The 21,603-nt window shown below is 34.0% G+C and overlaps 1 protein-coding gene across 1 annotated transcript in view; it reads right to left on the bottom strand.

The window, feature by feature from the left end:
- SPCS1 (signal peptidase complex subunit 1) overlaps nt 1–18,867 on the bottom strand; it is a 36,256-nt gene extending 17,389 nt beyond the window's left edge. Inside the window, 1 exon segment of the mRNA XM_044681246.1 lies at nt 18,742–18,867. Within this exon segment, the coding sequence (XP_044537181.1) occupies nt 18,742–18,867 (126 nt within the window).
- Nucleotides 18,868–21,603: the final 2,736 nt, after the last annotated feature.

Raw genomic sequence — 21,603 nt, 5'->3', positions numbered from 1 at the left:
CTTCCCTTCCCTTCCCTTCCCTTCCCTTCCCTTCCCTTCCCTTCCCTTCCCTTCCCTTCCCTTCCCTTCCCTTCCCTTCCCTTCCCTTCCCTTCCCTTCCCTTCCCTTCCCTTCCCTTCCCTTCCCTTCCCTTCCCTTCCCTTCCCTTCCCTTCCCTTCCCTTCCCTTCCCTTCCCTTCCCTTCCCTTCCCTTCCCTTCCCTTCCCTTCCCTTCCCTTCCCTTCCCTTCCCTTCCCTTCCCTTCCCTTCCCTTCCCTTCCCTTCCCTTCCCTTCCCTTCCCTTCCCTTCCCTTCCCTTCCCTTCCCTTCCCTTCCCTTCCCTTCCCTTCCCTTCCCTTCCCTTCCCTTCCCTTCCCTTCCCTTCCCTTCCCTTCCCTTCCCTTCCCTTCCCTTCCCTTCCCTTCCCTTCCCTTCCCTTCCCTTCCCTTCCCTTCCCTTCCCTTCCCTTCCCTTCCCTTCCCTTCCCTTCCCTTCCCTTCCCTTCCCTTCCCTTCCCTTCCCTTCCCTTCCCTTCCCTTCCCTTCCCTTCTACTAATTATTTCCTATTTATTCTGTATATCACTTGCTTGGCATATATTTGCTTGCATGTTGTTTTCCTTATTAGATTGTAAGCTCTTTGAAGGCAGGCACTGACTTTTGCCTCTTTATTTTTTTTTAATCTCCATCACTTAACATAGCTCCAGGCCCATTTTAATGCACTTAATGCATATTTATTGGTTAATTGAGATGGTTGCTGAGATTCCTTACTCTAGTCCTGTAATTTAATGACCTGTGATTCTATATTCTAGTAGGTAATATGCCTTTTGGATTCTCTGAGAGATCTATGTATATAACACAGTGAATATTCTTCCCTTTTCTCTTTTCCTTCTCCTGGACTGCCACCTATTATCTTCTTCCCCTGCCCCTATTAGAATGTAAGCTTTTTCAGGGCAAGATGTGTTTTTCTTTTTTTTTTTTCTATTTGTATTCCCAGCACTTAACACAGTGCCCAGTACCTTAAAAGTGCTCATTAAAGGTTTGTTAAATTGACTTAACATTGGCATAGATTATAATTGATTCATACATTTCCTTTCTTTATGATTCTTGCCTATGTTCTTCCATAGATCCTCTGCAGAAAACAGACTAAAAGTGCTAGAAATTTTCTTTCAGCATCTCTTTTATTATTTTTCTTCATTTCTTCATTTTTGTTTTTTTGCATTATTTTTGTTTTTTAATTTTTTTAAAACCCTTAACTACTATGTATTGGCTCCTTGGTGGAAGAGTGGTAAAGGTAGGCAATGGGGGTCAAGTGACCTGCCCAGGGTCACATAGCTGGGAAGTGTCTTTGATTTGAACCTAGGACCTCCTGACTCTAGGCCTGACTCTCAATCCATTGAGCTACCCAGCTGCCCCTGTTTTTTGCATTCTAAAAGGCACAGAAGGAACACTTGCAATGTCTTTATGTTATTCATTGTTTGAGCCAAATGGCTGGACCAACTTTTCTGATCATCCATTTCTTTAATTTTATTTTTACATACAACTATTTTTTCTTAATGGAACAGGATAGCCTTTATCTCATGTTGTAGACAATGAAAGAAAAACACTCATAAAATGGTTCATAGTCTCTTATAAACACTGTAGAAAACACAAAAAAGCCAAGAGTTATCCATGAAGAATTGATGGAGTTTTCCTCTCTCTCTTGAGTTCCATTTCTCACAGGGTGTTAAAATCTTCCAGAGTCAGAGTGTCAACTTGTGTTTTAGCTGCCCTCAGAAGAGAAACACACTTAGGAACACACTTTCCAGAATGGAAAACTCTTTTCAGAACTCACAAGCTCATCTGAATAATTCAAAGTCAGAATAACATTCCAAGTCCAAGTCCCTTGCTTCTCCAACATGACTTTAGTCACTTGCTATTGCTCCTCTTAGCACCTCTTCTCTTGCCAAGTAGGATGCTCTTAATGAAATTCTCCAATTGAAAATACTAGTTTGAATCCCTGAATTATTAAATGACATTAGCAATGAGGAAATCCTTGAGGTTAGCATTGTCCATGAAATACAATTTCTCTTTTTAAAAATCTATATTCTTGGATATTGCTCATTTTTTTAACAATAAGGCTGGCAACTAAGAAATATGATATATAGAAATTTCTTCCTATGAAGTCTAGGATATTAAGAATTAGAAAGGATCATTACTCTACCAAAAGTCTAAGGTTCAGAAATGACTCTCATTTGGAGCATGTAGCTCCTTCTACACCACTGCCATATAGTTGAAATATTATACCACTGCTACTTCCTAGGACAATAAACATTTTGACTTCATACATAGCCTATGCCCCAAGGAAGCCATTAATGACTCCAAGTGGGAGAGACAATCCCTTTCCCAGTACTCATTAGATCTACTATTTAATGTTGTTTTTTTTAATGATGAACTTTATAATCATCAATAGGCATGAAAATAATTTTCTACATATAAAAAGAGTAATATAAGAAATGATTAACCTTTGTTATGTATGGCTTATTTTTTTACTTAATATGATAGTACTAATATTCCTCTGCTTGTCCATACCTTTATAAAGTCATTCTTCTTCTTTTTTCATATTAGATATATGTTCTTTTTCTTTCCTTATTCAAACTCAACCATCAACAACTCCTTATCTCATTCCCAATAGGCCTACTTTATAATAAATTATGATAAAAAGAGATGAACATATTAGCCAAGTCTGAAAATGTATGTCTCATTTTCTACTTCTAATACATCATTTCTCTGCTAATAGAAAACATTAGTCTTTAGGAGTTGTGGCTTACATTTCACTATCAAAATTCTTAAATTTATTGATTGTTGTCCTTCACATTATTGAAGTACTTGTATATTGATTGTTCTGGTTTTGTTTACTTTACTGTATCAGTTTATATGTGTCTTCCAGGTTTCTATGAATCCAAATCATTTGCCATTTATGTTAAAATATATTGCATATTGAAGGTGATTCTTTAAATTGATACCAAAAGAATGTCTATCAGAATAAAAAGGTAAAGTATAATGAAAGTACAAAACATAATATTTTTAACTGCTAAGACCATGAAGGAGAGCAATCAAACTAAACTCTTATATATCTTGTTTCTTTTTATTTAAAATGTCTGAGCTCATTAGAAAAATTTCTATGAAGCCAGATTTTTTCCTTTATATGTCTCCTTTTTTCTACTTTTTTATAGTTCCAATCATATTGATAAAATTTCATTTTTTAGAGCTTATAATTTCTTTTGAGAAGTAGCATAATACTCGAATAGAAATAGTCCCTGTTGGGCAGTACTGATTTAGAAAATCACAAATGTATGTTATCTATATTGCATTATAGTTCTATTTATCTAGATAAATATTTCCCTACATTTAAATCTGATTTATGATATTTTTCCTCTTTAGGTATGTTCTCCTGTCTTTGAATTAGGTTAGATTATTCTTGAGAATATTTCCATAATGATTCTTTTCCTTTCTATATGATATTTGTTGCTATTTATAGCATTGTGTTTGACCTTTTCATTGGAGAATCTTTCTTTTTTTATTTGATCAGACCAGCAATTCTCTATGTAATACATATTACATTTTTCATGTGAATTGAACTCAGTTTCTTTCTAGAAATCTGTCATTTTCTTATTTTAACCTATAGTGAAGCAATACATATTGTGTTTTCCAAACTGTAGATATTTAACTTTGCATCTCTTGTCCTCTGTACTCAAGTTTTTTGGTGGCCAAATATTCTTAAATTCTAGGCATTATTTAGTGAGAATCTACGGAACTGAGCACCAACAAAATAAGTACACAAATTTACTCAAGAGAAGGGTATTTCATGGAATTATTAAGCGTTTAGAATTTGGAAAAAAATTCTTAAAAATTGATAATTAGCAAGACGATTATGAGAGGGAAATTCTTAGATCAGTGAAAATGTATAACTATTAAAATGAATTATTAACAATTAAAATATAATTTTTTACAATAATCCTAAAAATATTCTTGAAAGTAAAATGGAAATGGATTATCTATGCATTCTTGACCTAATTCCAATACTGTCTACTATGTCACTTGAGAAATATTGAAGAACTACATAGTATTCCTCTGCTTATTAAGATGAGAAAGTGAGATGAAGATAGAAACAGAGTTAAATAAGCATAAAGAAAGACAGGAACCAAAATGAAAGAAGAGGGAAATGGATGGGATAATAGGAGAGTAGAAAAGAGGAGAGGGAGGAAGGATGGAAAAGAATGGTCAGGAAAGGAGAGAATGGGAGAAAAGAATAAGGCAAATGAAGGGAAAGAAGGATACAGGAAGAAAAAGTAAAATTTCTCCTACCTTCTTTAATCAGAAGAGGGGAAGGAGAAGAAAAAGATATCTGAAGACCTGAATCTTGAAGCCCTGTATACTTGCTCTAAAGTCATCACATATTCCTATTAATGTTTCTTCTTGTTACCATCCAGAATTTGCTCTCTTGAGGATTGGAAACAATATCTTGTTTCCTGCATTTCAAGTTTGACAATATATAACGGTCAATGGATATCTTCCTTAAGACCTTTTACAGGTAAATTATAAATCAAAATTGTTCAATTCTATTCATAATAGAAAATGCTTCCTCCTTTGATCTATGACCCACTGGGAGCTGTTTTTTCCTTAGACTTAATATTCTTGTTGGAGCAATGTGGGGGAGGATTTTATTTATTTATTCTGTCCCTCTACTAACTTTCAAACAATTGGAAGGTAACATTATTTGTTAACTTAAGATATTACTAAGGTTGACTGAACATTCAGATATCTAATATTTCTATAAACTATTTTAGAATCCAAACTTTTATTTGGAAGTTCTATCCAGAACTTGTCACTAGAACTTGAACTTCTAAATTTCTTCCAGTGATACCATTCATTCCTCCTTTTTAGAAAGAAGAGAAGTAGGGCCTAGAAAAGGACAAAACTTATTAATAGAGAATTTGAACCCCTCAGTATTCTGCATTAGAAAAATCCAGATTTGTCTCATTTAACAAAGGAAATGATCACAATAACAACTAGTGACCAACTTTATTCTTTTGGGAACATGAGGTTATTAATAGTTGAAAATGAATTTAAATTTCTTTTTGTAATAACCTCTTCCCAAACATTTGGTATTGTTCACCAATTCTCATTAAAGTTTCACAATTTGGCATTTATTCACTTTACAAACAAAAGGAAAACAAGAACTACTCATTTTATACTTATCTCTATCCCTCATCAGTACTTTCTTATTTACTTTGGTATAGAATTTTTTTTAAATAGGAAACTTACCAATAATATATTCCTTGATCTGATGCCACTTTTATTGTTACTCTTATTAATGCTTTTTATGTAGATGGGAGTTGCAACAATGAACTCAAGTCCATCTATTTCAGTAAAATTTCTCATGTCTAGGAGATATCTCTGTGTATGGGGTTGCATTTTATCTGTGACACTGAGCTAGATTATATCCTTTGGAAGATTAATGAGGAGTCCAACAGATGTTAAAAATACAGTAGCAATTCAAAATACTAAAATATGACCCAAACATTGAAGTTATTTTATTCATTCATTCATTCATTCATTTGTTTGTTCATTTATCTATCTATCTATCTATTTATTTATTTATTTACTTATTCATTCATTCATTCATTCATTTGTTTATTTATTTATTCATTTAATTGTTTGCTCATTTATTTATTTATTTAAACCCTTATCTTCTGTCTTGGAATCAATACTGTGTATTGGTTCCAAGGCAAAAGAGTGGTAAGGGTTAGGCAATGGAAGTCAAGTGACTTGCCCAGGATCACACAGCTGGGAAGTGTCTGAGGCCAGATTTGAACCTAGGACCTCCCATCTCTGGGCCTGACTCTCAATCCACTAAACTACCAAGCTGCCCCTTGAAGTTATTTTAGAGAACCTCACAAATCTCTTATGAAACATTCTTTGCTACTCTAAATGAGACTACAAACATGGGCATTGGTTATAATGGGATAAAGTAATTTATTACTAAAATAAAATGTCACATGGCACCTCATTTCTCCTGCTCTCTAAATCAATACTTGCTTTTGGTGACAGTACCCTCAATTAAGGAGGAAAAGGAGTTAAATTTGGGAGCAGGAAGACAGTTGCTTCTACTTGACCATATAAGACAATCAGTATTAATAAGACCTAATAAGCAAAAATATTAATCCATTAATAAACATTTATTAAGGGCCTACTTTTTGCCAGGCACTGTGCTATGTATCAGGAATACTAAAAGTAGCAAAAAAGCCAGTTCCTTCCCTCAAGGAGCTTACAATCTAATGTTTATAAAAGATGGTCTAAATTTCTATCCTATTTTTCCTTAAACTAGTTCTTAGACTTTGAGTGTAGAGTTTAGCGAATTGATTAGAGAAAGATCAGGAGAAGAAAGTGATGAGAGAATGATCAAGAGAGCAAGATAATAACTGTGCAAAAGCCATGAAGAACTGAGGAGTCTGATTATCTGCATGGTTTCCTTGTTTGTCTTTTTTTGTATTCCCCAATGTTGTGTATTTCCCTCAGAAAAGATTCATGGTCTATAACTTACAGTACCTTTCTTTTAGGAGTGGGTATGTTTGGAATTCCATGACTTCTCTATCTGTACCATATTACTAATCTGTTGTAACTCTCCTACGCTCCCAGAAGGCATCTTAAATTTTTTTTTTAATTTAGAATATTTTTCCATGGTTACATGATTCATGATCCTACCCACTCCTGCTCTTTCCTCCTCCCTCCCAAATCTGACAAGCAGTTCCACTGGATTATACATATTCAAAACCTGTTTCCGTGTTATTCATATCTGCAGTAGAGCAATCCTTTAACATCAAAACTCCAATCATATCCCTATCACACTACATGATCAATCATATATTTTTCTAATGCATTTCCGTTCCCACAGTTCTTTCTTCGGATGTGGCCAGCATTTTTTCTCACAAGCTCCTCTGAATTGTCTTGGGTCATTACATTGCTGCTAGTAGAAAAATCCATTACATTTGATTGTGCCATAATGTATCAGTCAGAAGGCATCTTTAGCCACTGTACCCTTTTGTTTCAATCTATAGTCCTTCACGTTCCCACTCCAATCTTTTTTCACAAGTTTCATAGGCCTTTTATCACTATTGTTAATCTCAGTAACCCCTCATAACAGCTATTATCTGTTGCCTCATGGCCATTGCCACTGAGTAATTCTGTTTCTTTGCTATTTGGCATTTTAACTTTTCTATGACAGATAGTACCACTCAACCATTTATTTACATAAGCTCACTGTGCAGTTTTCCTTACTTAGTTGTACTTGTGACTATGGACAGTTTTAGTGCTATTGAAGTAGATGGGACTAAACCCCTTTTCAGAGAACCAGCTTGAAATATACTTTTCCCTGATCAATAAACATGTTTCTATTAGTATTATTCTTATGCTTTTTTGGCCTGTCTTCTCTATACTGCATAAGCCTCACATTATAGACTTCTGATGGGGAAGGGAGCTATGGAGATATGGAAAGCTTGTTGACTTGTCCCTCTAAATAGGTTTCTGTCACATTCTCATCTAGATTTATAATGTACTAGAATTTCCTATTGGGTATGATTGGTTGTCTGGTTGGATCTCTACCTCACACGAAGGGTGTATGCTCTTATGTATCATCTACAGCAAATGGTACTACTTCAGGTGGACTCTGAATTCTTCAGCAAGTACTTGGACTCTTGATAACTCTACAAAAGCTATCTCTTTGCTGGCTCATTCGTCTGATAGTTTGAGAGAACCTTATATGTCCCTCATATACTCTAATATATATATGATAAGAAATATAACACAATTGCTAACTCAATGTTATTAGTTTGCCAGTGGCTAATCTGATTAAAAGCAATCAAGCTCATAAAAGACTGATGACATAAGACAAAATGTCAATGTTTAAATTCTGCATAATATTTATGTATGATAGAATAGATGGAAGTAGCTCTTTGCACATGGCATTATCCCTTTCTGGTGGGCATTTTTCTTAGCAAAGCAAGCTACAATGCAAAATATTTCTTGGTAAGCTATACATAAGAAAAATTAATATCAAACTAAAGTAGCTGTGGTTCTTTTCAGTATAATATTTAATTGGAAGAGAATAACTAATGCAATGAAATAATATCCGTACTCACCCTCTTTCTACTCATAATAGCTTGGTAAATGAGTTCTTCTCAAGAGTCATACTTAGATGAGGGAAATATGAATTTGATTTCCCTCTGTTGACAAACTATACCTCTGAGAAATCCTGACGATGAAAACTTCAGTGAAATACTATTTAGGATCATCTGTTCCCTGTCTTGTCTCACTTTATATTATCCCTTCTATCTTTAAAAATATGAATCATACCCCATCATCCCCAGAAGGATAAACATGATTTGTTCTATTTATTTCAAGTTGATTCATTGTCCTTCCTAAACTGACATATTTGTATTTATCAGTATAAACCAATGATGGGCAAACTACAGCCCATGGGCCAGATGAGGGCCCCCTGAAATGTTCTATCCAGTCCCACAAAATTATTCCTAATCTGATGAATACAATGAGTAGGATACAATACAATGAAACTTCAAAAGAGTTGCCTTAGAAACAGACTGACAGAGGAGCATTTCCTTTCCTTTGGCCCCCTCTTTAAAAAGTTTGCCCATCACTGGTATAAACCAAAGTATGTGGCAGAAGTATTGAATATAATCTTGATGGCAGGGAATGAGTGTTATATTTTATAGCTATACTTACACTTTATTTCCATGCCTATTATATTATCATATGTTAATCACTCAATAAATAATAGTAGAGCTGAAATTTTTATTATGTATTTACTTTCATCAGTCATTTATTATTTATTTATCTTATTTCTGCAATTGTGATCAGAAAGCAAGTATACTAGAGTAGGTAGAGATATCAAAACTAAGAGGATCTAGTTTTATGTCCTACCTCTACTGCATAATAGCTGTGAGACCATTGACAACTCATTTAACCTTTCAGTTGTCTAGGTAGCTCTTTTTTTTTTCGTTTGTATTTAAAAAAATTTTTTTTCCATATTACATGATACATTTTATTTCCCTACCCTTTTCCCTCCCCCATCCTGGAGCAGCCAAGCAATTCCACTAGGTTATACAAATGTTATCACTTGATACCCATTTCCATATTATTCATTTTTGCAATAGAACAATCTTTTGAAACCAAAACCCCAAAATCATATACTCGTATAAACAAGTGATGTCATATGTTTTTCTTCTGTGTTTCTATTCCCACAGTTCTTTCTATCGATGTGGATAGCATTCTTTCTCAGAAGTTCCTAGGGACTATCCTGGATCATTGCATTGCTACTAGTAGCAAAGTCCATTACATTCCATCATTCCACATCACTTTCTGTATACTATGTTCTCTTGGTTCTGCTCATTTCACTCTGCATCAGTTCATGGAGGTTCTTTCAGTTCATATAGAAATCTTCCAGTTGGTCATTCCTTATAGCACAATAGTATTCCATAACCATCCTATACCACAATTTGTTCAGCCATTCCCTAATCGAGGGACCTCCCCCTCATTTTCTAATTTTTTTTGCCACCTCAAAGAGTGTGGCTATGAATATTTTTGTACAACCCTTTTTTATTGTCTCTTTGTGGTACAAATCTGGGGTAACTCTTTAAGATTATGAGGTACAGAGAAAACACCAACTTGCACTATTTAGAGGAATTTCTTCACCTGGGAGTTTTCCCTATATCAGTGGAATCATAGATCTAGTCCCTATGTCTAATTTTAACCAATTCACTAAAAGAGATTACATATCTGGTGCCTTCAGCTTCTGTACACATTTCATGGTAGACAGAAATGATTTAACAGTAGCAGAACTTTGCAAATTAGGGAGATGTTGAGAATTCTCACTTGGAACCCATCCTAAGACAGAACTTTTATCTCAAAGAGTTTTGTTAGTGGTCTCTCCCTTTCCCCACCCAATTATTTTAATGATAATAATAGAGACTTCTTCACTTTCAAATTCTCTTCCCAGACCTTTTTCACTAAATCAGCACCTTCTTTTTAGAGAGATTGAACCTTGCATTTTGTGAGAGTATAATACCATAGATGGCCACTTTGGGTGAGTGAATGTGTGTGTGTGTGTGTGTGTGTGTGTGTGTGTGTGTGTGTGTGTGTGTGTGCTTGTGTATGCCTTTAGAGAAGCTATTGAAGAATGGTATGTTTCATGCTGCATTCAAACTCCGTCTGTTTCTTCTATGGTCGTGGATATTCTTTTTTGTCATGAGTCTCTTAGAGTTGTCATGGATCCTTGCATTGCTGCAGGGGGTTGGCAACATATGGCTCTTGAGCCATATCTGGCTCTTTTGAGGGCCAGATGTGGCTCTTTCTGCAGGAGCCATAAAGTCAATTTTCTTTCAGGCGCTGTTAGCTGTTACAGGAGCACCCACTGTGAGCACTGTATGGCTCTCATGAAATTACATTTTAAAAAATGTGGCGTTTATGGATCTCACAGCCAAAAAGGTTGCTGACCCCTGCATTGCTGGTTATAATAGTTAACTCATTCACAGTTGACCATCATATACTATTGCTGTTACCATGTACAACGTTCTCTTGCTTCTGCTCACTTCATTTTGCATCACTTCATATAAGTCTTTCCAGTTTTTTTGTGATCATATTTGTCATTTCTTATGGTGAAATAGTATTTCATTACAAGCATATACCACAGCTTGTTCAGCCATCCCCAATTGATGGACATCCTTTTAGTGCCCAGTTCTTTACCACCATAAAAAGAGCTGCTAAAATATTTTGGATAGGGAGATTCTTTTCCTTTATCTTTAATCTCTTTGGGAAGTAAATCTAACAGTGGTGTTTCTGGGTCAAAGAATATGCACAATTTATGGCCCTTAGTGCATGGTTCCAGATTACTCTCAACACTAACAACTGTGTTAACATCCCAGTTTTTACACATCCTTGCCAACATTTATCATTTTCCCGTTTTGTTATTTTAACCAGTCTAATGGGTATGAGGTGGTACCTTAAAGTTGGTTTAATTTGCATTTCTCTAATTAATAGTGATTTGGAGCATTACTTTATTTCCTCCATGAGTTTTTCTCTAGTGTAAGCAATATGTGTCTTGTTTCATGACATGATGAATATGGATATATATATTATATGTTAATATATATACAACCTATGCCATAGGTTTCTTTTGGATGGGGGAGGGAGAGAACATCTATTGAAAAATGTCAAAAATGAATATTAAAAATTGTATCAACACATATTCTAAAAATAAAAAATTTAAAATTAAAAAAAGAAACTAGGGGCTCACTTAATCTGATTGACAATATGGTGACTATACCTGAGGGAGAAAATTTAGCTTTGCTAGGAACTCAACATGCCAAGGAGAATAGGCCATGCTTTGTTTTGTTTTCTTGGAACGTCATATTGTAACACAGGTTAAGGAGTGAGTTCATCCATGGTTGAAATATGTCCCTGTCACTCCCTGGAAACTAAGAAAACATCCTAGAAACTTAAAAATGTGGAAGTGGTAGTTCAATAGAAGAGTGGCTGTGTTGATCTGTGGCATTTGTCTTTTGGCCCCATCCATGGTTAGGGCAAAAATTTAATTTGAGTAAAATAGAGACACGTAAAACAAGACAACCAGAGAAATGGAAAGGACAGGAAATACAAAGAAAGCACATTAAAGCTACAATTATATAGTATTTTTAGGAAAATATTATAACAAGTGTTGTACTAAAGACAATAATTTTTAATATGACAATATACTAAGAATTTATGAAAAAGATTCTACAAGGAGTTAAGAAGATGAAAAAAAAATCATTCCCTGTACCTAGGTTTTGCCAAATATTAGAAGATTTAGATGCATGTGAACAAGATTTCTTAACCTTTTAAAAAATATCACAGGGCCTCTTTGGCAGTCTGGAACTTATGGACGCTTTACATGACTATTCTTTTTTTTTTCAATTATTTTCATCCTTCTCAGAATGATATTTTTAAGTACATAAAAATAGGAATAAAAAGGTAACTAATTATATTAAAACAGATATCAAAATATGAAAAATCTGGGCTCCAGGTTAAAAATGCTTGTCTTGCTATATATAGCTTTGCTACAAAATTATTTGAAGTATAGCTAAAATCTGTAAAAGATGGATTTGTCTTGTATTTCAAGAAGATGTAGGTAGTGACTAACACAGCAGAAGCTCAATCTGAAACTATTCGGTGATCTAAGTAATACATCATTCTCTGTCTTACAAGTTGTTTTATCTTCTATTTTTCAGTCACTCATGACCTTCATATCCAATCAGTTGCCAAGTCATTTCAACCACATTTCTTCAAAATCTGTTGTAGCCATCACATTTTTTTCAACACACACTACAAATATCCTAGTTCAGATGATCATCACCTTTGACTATTTTCAATAATTTCTAATTGTAAGATTTAGATGGATTTTATTGATATAGTTTTGCTTTTTAATCACTTTTATTTCTCCCTGAATACCTCTTACTCTTCCCAGAGAGACACCCATTATAGCAAAGAATATATAAAAAGAAAACAACTCAGCAAAATTGATCAAAAAAATGAAAAATCTATTATATGGAATATTTCATGGTTGTGGACTTTCTACTTCTCTAAAGAAGTAGGACATATGTTCTCTGATCTCTTATTTTTTTAGTTTCTTGACACTCATTTTTTTAATCTTATAGTTTTCCTTTCTATTAACATTGTTCAGCTCACTGTGTGTATTCTTTTTCTGGATGTTTCACTTTTTATTAGTTCATGTGTTTTCATGTGTCTTTACATACATCATCATAGTTATTTCTTACTATGTAATAATATTCCATTACATTAAAGAACCAAAATTTATTTAGGCATCCTTCATAATGGCATATACTTTATTTCCAGTTCTTTGTTACTACAAAATGAACTATTAAAAATATTTTGATGTTTAAAGAGTCTTTCTTTTTGTTAATGATTTCCTTGAGCTATATGCCTAACAGACTTTGGGTTAAAGATTATAGACATTTTAGTCACTATTTTCATAATTACAAATTGATTTCCAGAATGGTTACACTCATTTGTAGCTCCATACATTAGTGTGCCAGTCTTTCCACAAGCCTTCCAACAGTGATTATCTTTATTTTTTGTCATCTTTTCAAACTTGCTAGGCAAGAAGGTGTTTTGATTTTTGACTTCTTGTATTACTAATAATTTAGAGCATTCTTTCAAATGATGGCAAATGATTTATAATTCTCCCTTAAGAACAGTTCAAATCCACTGATCTTGCATGTTTCTATTGTCAGGCAATAAAAATTTATTAAGTAATTAATATATATCAGGCAATATTCTGAGGATTCAGATAAAGGAAAAAGATAGTTCCTACTTTTTGTCTAACAACCTAAGGGGAGAAAAAAGATGCAAAAATTTTGTACAAAAAGGCTGTATACAGGATAACTTGGAAATAATCTGCAGAGTAAGCACTAGAATTAAGAGGGATTGGGAAAGGTTTTTTTATAGAAGTTGGGATTTAGTTGTCTACATATCTTGGTTACTAGAACTTTCTCAGAGATACTTCATACAAAGATAAAAAAACAGTTCAAAGCTTTCCTTCTTATTCTAGATACTATATATGTGTGTGTATATATATATATATATATATGTATATATGTGTGTGTACTTGTACAGAAGATAGTCAATTTTGTGCAACCATAATTGCAATTTGTGTAACCATAAATGCAATTTATCTTCTCTATTTGCCTATATTCCTTGTCTAGTTATGAATTTGCTTCCTCCTCCTAGTTTTGAAAGGTATATGGTTCGCAAAGGGCTTTAAAAGAATGCCTGCCCTTTGACCCAGCCATCCCACTGCTGGATTTGTACCCAAAAGAGGTAATAAGGAAAAATACTTGAACAAAAATATTTATAGCCACACTATTTATGGTGGCAAAAAATTGGAAAACGAAGGGGCTTCCATCGATTGGGGAACGGTTGAACAAGTTGTGGTATCTGATGGTGATGGAATGTGCTGAAAGGATTGATGAACTGGAGGATTTCTATGTGAACTGGAAAGACCTCCAGGAATTGATGAGCAAAAGGAGCAGAACCAGGAGAACATTGTACAGAGAGATGGATACATTGTAGACAATCAATTGTGATAGACTTTTCTACTAGCAGCAATGTAATGATCCATGGCAATCTAGAGGAATTTATGAGAAAGAATGCTATCTACATCCAGAGAAAGAACTGTGGGATTAGAAATGCAGAAGAAAAACATATGCTTGATCACATGGTTCAATGAGGATATAACTGGGGTTTTGTCTTTTAAAGATCACTTTATTGCAAATAAGAATAATATAGAAATAGATTTTGAACAATAATACATGTCTAACCTAGTGGAATTGTTTGTCAGCTCTGGAAGGAGGGAGGGAAGAAGAGTGGGAAAAATCATGAGTAATGTAACCATGGAAAAATATTCTAAATAAACAAATAAAAAGAAAGGTATATAGTTGGCTTCTTTTCTAATTTTTTAAAGATATGACCTTTAATATCAAAGTGACATTTTTATTATGAATTTATTGTGGAATGTTATTAAAGATATTAGTTTAAACTTAATTTCACTTAGACTGGTTTCCAATTTCCCCCAGCAGTTCTCATTAAATAGGGGATTATTTTCTAAGTAATTTATATTTTTGGCTTTATTGAGCACTGGATTATTTTTTTCAATGATTTTACTAAATTTAATGTATGGGAGACTGGACAATGAGCCCAATCCTAATAAGCTTGCATAGAATACCTGGATAATGCAATGCTCCAGAAGACTTTGGAGATGCATCTACATTTTTTAGCTATTTTTGGTCTTCTAACCATGTAGTACAAAGGAGCATCTTTGTTTTTTTCCTTTTTTTTTAAATTTAAATTTTGAATATTTTCCCATAGTTACATGTTTCATGTTCTTTCCCTTTCCCCCAAACCCGCCCTTCCACCCTCTTAGCCAATGCACAATTCCACTGGGTTTTACACACATCATTGATTAAGACCTAATTCCATATTATTGATAGTTGAACTAGAGCTGGGGTCCGCAACCTTTTTGGCCGTGAGAGCCATAAATGCCACATTTTTAAAAATGTAATTTCGTGAGAGCTATACAGTACTCACAGTGCGCGCTCCTGTAACAGCATCTGAAAAAAAATTGACTCCTTCAGAAAGAGCTCAAAAGAGCCAGATATGGCTCGAGAGTCATACGTTACCGACCCCTGCATTAGAGTTATCGTTTAGTGTCTACAACCCCGATAATATCCCCATCATTCCATGTATTCAAGCTGTTGTTTTTCTTCTGTATTTCTACTCCCATTACTCTGAATGTGGCTAGTTTTCTTTCTCATGAGTCCCTCAACCTTGCTCTGGATCCTTGCATTGCTTCTAGTAGAGAAGTCTATTATGTTTGATTGTACCACAGTGTATCAGTCTCTGTGTACAATGTTCTCCTGGATCTCCTCCTTGAACACTGGATTATTGAGTTCCATTATGTCTAATTCTTCCTTTTTTAGTTTATTATATTATTCTATTTCTAATACCAAATGGTTTTTAAGAATTTGAACTTCTTTTAATTGCTATTTCTGCATCTAATCTCTTCCCCCTCCATTTCATCCTCCACATAGCTATCTAATTCATATCTTAAGATATAAGTCTGTCCATAGTACTTCTTTTCTCTGGAAATTTCAGTGACTCTCCAAATCTTTTAGGTTAAAATACAAAATCTCTTAAAACTCTTGCTCTGCAGTCTATCTTTTGAGGTTGATCAAATAGTGACAGTATATTACTTCCATCCCCCTGGAAAGCTATGTGGTATAGTTCAAAGAACTCCTAGTTTTGAACCAAAAGATCTTGGTTTGACTTCCAGTTCTGCCTCTTGCTTCCTATGTGACTTTGGAAAAATCCCTTAACCTCTCTGGGTTTCAATTTCCTCATCTGTAAAATAAGGGGGTTATACTAGGTCACTAAGGCCCCTTCCAGCTATGCACTGGCGACCCTACAATTTGTTCTAAGCTCCAGCAAAACTGTTCTGAATACTGTTCACTATACACAAAATTCCACCTTTTGCACAGAGTATCCTCATGCCTAAAATAACATCCCTTTTAGCCTCTGAGTCTTGAAACTACTAGCTCTTTTTGAGCCTCAGCTCAAATGCCACCTTCTTTGGGAGGGCATCAGGTGTTAGTGCTTCCTGATGGCAGGGACTTATTTTTTTAATCACGATATTAAAGATTTAAAACTGAAAGAGATCCAAAGGTCTTTGAGCCCCATGATTTTAAAAATGAGGAAATTGAGGCAAAAGAAGTAAAATTATTTGTTTGGGATCACACAAGTAGAAAGCATAGAATGTGGGATTTGAATCCAGCTTTTTTGAGGTCAAGGCCAATGCCCTATATACTCTCCCACACTGCTTTTCCATTTTTTGTATTTACATTTCTGGTGCTTAGCATGTCAGACTGGTTAATAAATGTTTCTTTTTTTGCCTCTTAGGGATAGTGGGAGCAAAGGCATGGAAATGGAAATGCATGAAGAGTATTTGAGGAATAATAAGCTCAGTTTTGCTGAAGAATAGTATATAAAAAGGAATAGTGTGAGATTAGTCTTCAGAGGGAGGTTATAGCTGGTGGAAGGTATTAAATGTCAAAGGTTTGGACTTAATCTAGCAGCAGTGGTTATCATTATAGTTTTATAAGCAATGGAATTCAAGGCCAGAGCAGTGAGTATGCTGAATTGAACAGGGAAGGGATCGATTAAAAGTCTACTGCAATTATTTATGTGAGACCAAGGAGATAGTTAGAAAGTATGTAAGGGAGGAATCAGATCTGAGAGGCACTGGAGAGTATAATTGCACAGCTAGGAAACTACTAAGATTTGGTGGATAAAGGAAAAGGAAAAGCTAAAAAAATCATTTCAAGTTTTTTATATTGGATTCCTGGATAAATAATAGTTTTATTAATAGAAACAGGGTTCCAGAAAAGTAATTGGTCTGTGTGGGGTTGAAAGCTGAATTTATTTTTATACATGTTAGACACTGAGTACAGTAGAAAGAACAGTAAATTGAAAGTCCAGAAACTTCAAATTCTCTTATAAACTGTGACAATAACAGTGTAACTTTTACAAAATCACTGAATCTCTATGGAATGAGCTTTCTCATCTATATCTTGAGAGTCTTGCTCTAACTAATCTCTGAGTTTTTATGAATTGAGGTTTTGAACCCCTATCAGATTAGATATGTCCACCAGTAAAGTTCAGTGTCATGGAAGGGTTCAGGAGCTTGTTTGATATTGTCAGAGAAATGAGGGACCAGAATAAAATATGAATTGGTGATATGAGGAGAGATAGGAATGTCAAGACTGCCAATGGGAGAATCCTTGGTGGAGCCTTAAAATCACATAGCAAGATCTTTGAAACAATCATGGTTGCAAACAGTCACAAAGTAGTGACAGAGGGAAAACTGAGTGCAGCAAAGTATGTAGGATGAGTTTTAATGATAACCTTTATTTAATTTTAATTAATTTTTTCAGTTACATGTAGAAACAATTTTTGACAATTGTTTTGTGACATTTAGGATTCAGATTTTTCTCTCTTCCTCCTTTCCCCTCCTCCTTGAGGCAGTAAATAGTCTGATATGCTTTATCAGTGCTTTCATGCAGTACATATTTCCATATTGCTTATGCCATGACAGAAGACACATATCACACATACAATAAAAACTCATGAAGAAAATAAAATGGAAGTTGGTATACTTTAATCTGCAGACTCCTACAATTCTTTCTTTGACTGTGGCTAGCATTTTTCATCATGAGTTCCTTGTGATTATCTTGGAAACTTGCTTTGCTGATAATAGTGTAGTCTTTCTCCGTTGATCATTGTATAATTTTCTGTTACTATACACATTTTTCTGCTGGTTCTATTCAATTCATTTTGCATCAGTTTATATAAGTCTTTCCAGGTTTAAAAAAAGTTCATCCTATTTTTCATTTCTTATGGTGCAACAGTATTCTATTACAGCCATATACTACTACTTGTTCTTCCACTCCCCAAATGATGGACAGCCTCTCAGTTTCAAATTCTTTGCCATTACAAAAAGAGCTGGTAAAAATAGTTTTGAACAGGAAGGTCAGTTTTCCTTATCTTTGATCTCTTTGGGATACAGACCCAGCAGTGGTAATGCTGGGTCAAGGGGTATGCCTAGTTTTATGGCCCTTTGAGCCTTGAAGGTAGACTTTAAATGAATATGTGAGAGATTGATCCTTAAGAGTAATTATAGATGCAAAGAGGGTGAAGCAAATTGTTGTTTATGCTTAATTTTCAAAGAGGATCACCAGTATCACAGGATGATATTTTGTCTAGGCCTTGAATTTAATTTAAGTGAGGCAGAGTTGTACAAAGACATCAGCTCTCTCTCTCTCTCCCTCTCTCTCTCTCTCTCTCTCTCTCCTACTGTCATTAAGTGGCAAAGGTCAAAATGATGATGATGGCCTAGCAAGCAGAGGATGACCTTGGCATCTTTCATACTTGACCAAGTTCCATAATATCTGCATCAGTTGCCAGCATGGCTGTTGGAACAAATTGTTCTAATCTACCCATACTATCCTGGGGACATCTTCACATGCTTGAGGTAGACATTAGCCCCAACTCACTGATAGATTACCCTCAACCTAGTTTGGCCTACTGCCAAGATGGTTTTACCTGGGTGTGGCTGCTTTTTTGTGCATACTGCACCTTCTTGGAGCCACAGGTGAGAGTTGGTGAGAAGGTGGATTTCAGTGGTGGAGAAGAATTGAAAACGTTTAGGCAAGCCCTCATACAGGACATGCTAGCCCTTTTTTGAATATACCATACATTCCACTTAAGACTGATAACAAAGACAATTAAACAATAGAAAGCACTTTAAAAGTGCATAGGTTTTTTATTCATTTTTGCATCTAATTCCAGTGTTTAATGATGCCTTAAAGCATGGGTTTTTGACCCTTTTTTGTATCAGAGACCACATTAAAGTGTTGAAACTTATGAATCTTTTCTCAGAATCATGTTTTTAAATACATAGATTAAAATACATAGGATTACAAAGCAGCCATATTAAAATACAGTTATTAAAATATTTTAATAAGTTTATGGTGTATATACTAAGAATTCCTGCCATAAAGACTAGTCTAGTTCATCATGATGTTTTTGAAAAAAGTTATTTTATAGAAAATTATATATATATATATATTGCTTAGTAATCAATTTTTATGAGAGGAGTTTTATCAAAAAGTCTTAGCCAGCTAACAAGAAAAAATATTATTTAAAACCAACATTATTGTAATCATATTCTAGTTGGATAGTCTAGCTTCTCATAATATTTAGAGTAATTTAACTTTATATAGAGTGACAGGAATATCATGATGACAGCCAATTAGGTAGCATTATTGATTAAACATTAAAATGGAAGAAATTTTATTGTAATGTGGGGCAAAAGCTTTGAGATTGAATGAAAAAATATAGCCTTGCATAATAGGAAAAACCTTTAATAGAAAAATAAATGGCTGAGGAATTTTTAAGGACTAGTAGTTTTGTGTGTGTTCCTTTTAGTTAATGCCTATCTGCTTAATCATTGTGTATTTGATTTTTTTCCTGTTGATGTAATTTAGTCTAGTGACTAAAGTTTCATTTTTCATCTTAAGTAGACAATGACTTCAAAGAATAAAGGGTGGAGTTGTAAGGGAGTAAAAAAAAAGATGGCCAAGTTGATACAAGAAAAGACAAAACAATATAGGAAAATATCAACACATATTGCACAATCACCAAAAATGTGTCAGCAAGTATGAGGACATCTTAAGCTGACAACAATGCAACTGAAACAGATAATAGAAGAAAGGGAGGGCCTACTACTGAGCCCCACACTATTATTGACACTTGTTTCCTGGAAGAAAGCACTGAGTGGCAAGACCTTTAAAGTGAATGAAAAAGTGTCCAAATTATAATCAAATGAAAAAATGTTTTGGAGCAGAATATTTTCAGTTCCCTAAATTTAGCCATCTGGAATTATTTTTTCAGCACCATAGTATTAAATCTTTTGAAACAGAGAATTTGCTTTTTAATGGGAAATCTGTATTTGATTGTAAAGATAGAACACTGCGTCCTTGGCTTAGCTGTTCATGAGCTGTATCCTTAGCATATAGCAAAGACATAAATTCCAGTAAATTTACTTCAGGCGTGAAGGACTGGAGGCATACATACATATAAATAGAGACATATGAAAATGTGATCTTTATTTTTTATTTTAATGAACTCTACATAAATGACATCATTAAACTATTTTATAATTAGGATTCTCTAAAGACAGAATGTCAAGAAAATAAAAGCAGTTTTAAAATGAGTGATTGATATAATTAAAATGAATGGTAATGCAGTCTTACTTATGAGATGCAAATGACTGCAGCAAGTTTTCAGAATGGAATTGTGTCCTATGGGATACTGCACTGACTTTTGACTTCTTTCATTGGGCATATGTGTGAAGAAATAAACCTCTTTTGTGAAGACAATTTGAATTTTTACTGGCTAGAGAAAATCATGTATGATAGAAAGAAGTCTTATTCACCTAATTGATGATGAAAATGTTGGCATAACTTTATATCAGACTTTTAAGAGAGAAATTAATTTTTATTAGGTGACATAGAGATTTATTTTATAACACAAGATAGAATGCCCATAATACTTTAAATAATACATTTGTAAGAAAACAAGCACCAGAACATAAAAGATTCTCTCAATAAAAAAGATTCTAATCAAGTGAATTACCAATAATCTATTATTTTCTTCAGAGTGTCCTAGGAAAATGCATTTCATATACAAAACAGTAAATACATACTTGCTGACTAATTTAAAAAATTCAGTATTAAAACCAATTAAAATATATAACATAGAAAAGTCCTCAAATTGTTAACCCTATAACTTTTTCTTATATAAAACCCTTATCCCAAAACAACCCCAAGAACTACATGAACATAATAATAAAATGTTTTTATACAAATGATGTCAGATCGAAATAATTTGATGAATATTAATTGTTTGTTGGTGGGCAGAACTAATGTACTTAAAATCACAATCCTACCTAAACTAATCTACCTATTCAATGCCATCCCAATTAAATTACTAAAAAATTATTTTATCAAATTAGAAAATAATGAAATTCATTTGGAAGAATAAAAGATCAAGAATATCAAAGAGGTGAATGAAAAAAACAGGAAAGAAGGAGATCTAGAAATATCAGATTATAAATTTTATTATAAAACAGTAATCATCCAAACTATCTGGTACTGGCTAAGAAATAGAATGTAGATCAGTGGAATAGAAAAGACATACAAGAAACAACAGCAAAAGAGTATAGAATCTTGTTTGATAAAATCATAATTCCAAGTTTTGGGGATAAGAAATAAGTGCTTGGTAAAATTGCTAGCATAATTGGAAACTAGTTTGGTTGAAGCTAGGTATAGACTAATATCTCACTAAGATAAGATCAAAATGGTAATGTGTTTTAGATATAAAAGGAGATACCACAAGTTAATT

The sequence above is a fragment of the Gracilinanus agilis genome, chromosome 1 (genome assembly GCF_016433145.1).
Source record: "Gracilinanus agilis isolate LMUSP501 chromosome 1, AgileGrace, whole genome shotgun sequence".
In the NCBI taxonomy this organism is placed as follows: domain Eukaryota; kingdom Metazoa; phylum Chordata; class Mammalia; order Didelphimorphia; family Didelphidae; genus Gracilinanus; species Gracilinanus agilis.
Note: the sequence above shows the minus strand (reverse complement) of the source record. Positions and strands in the feature narration are given on the sequence as shown.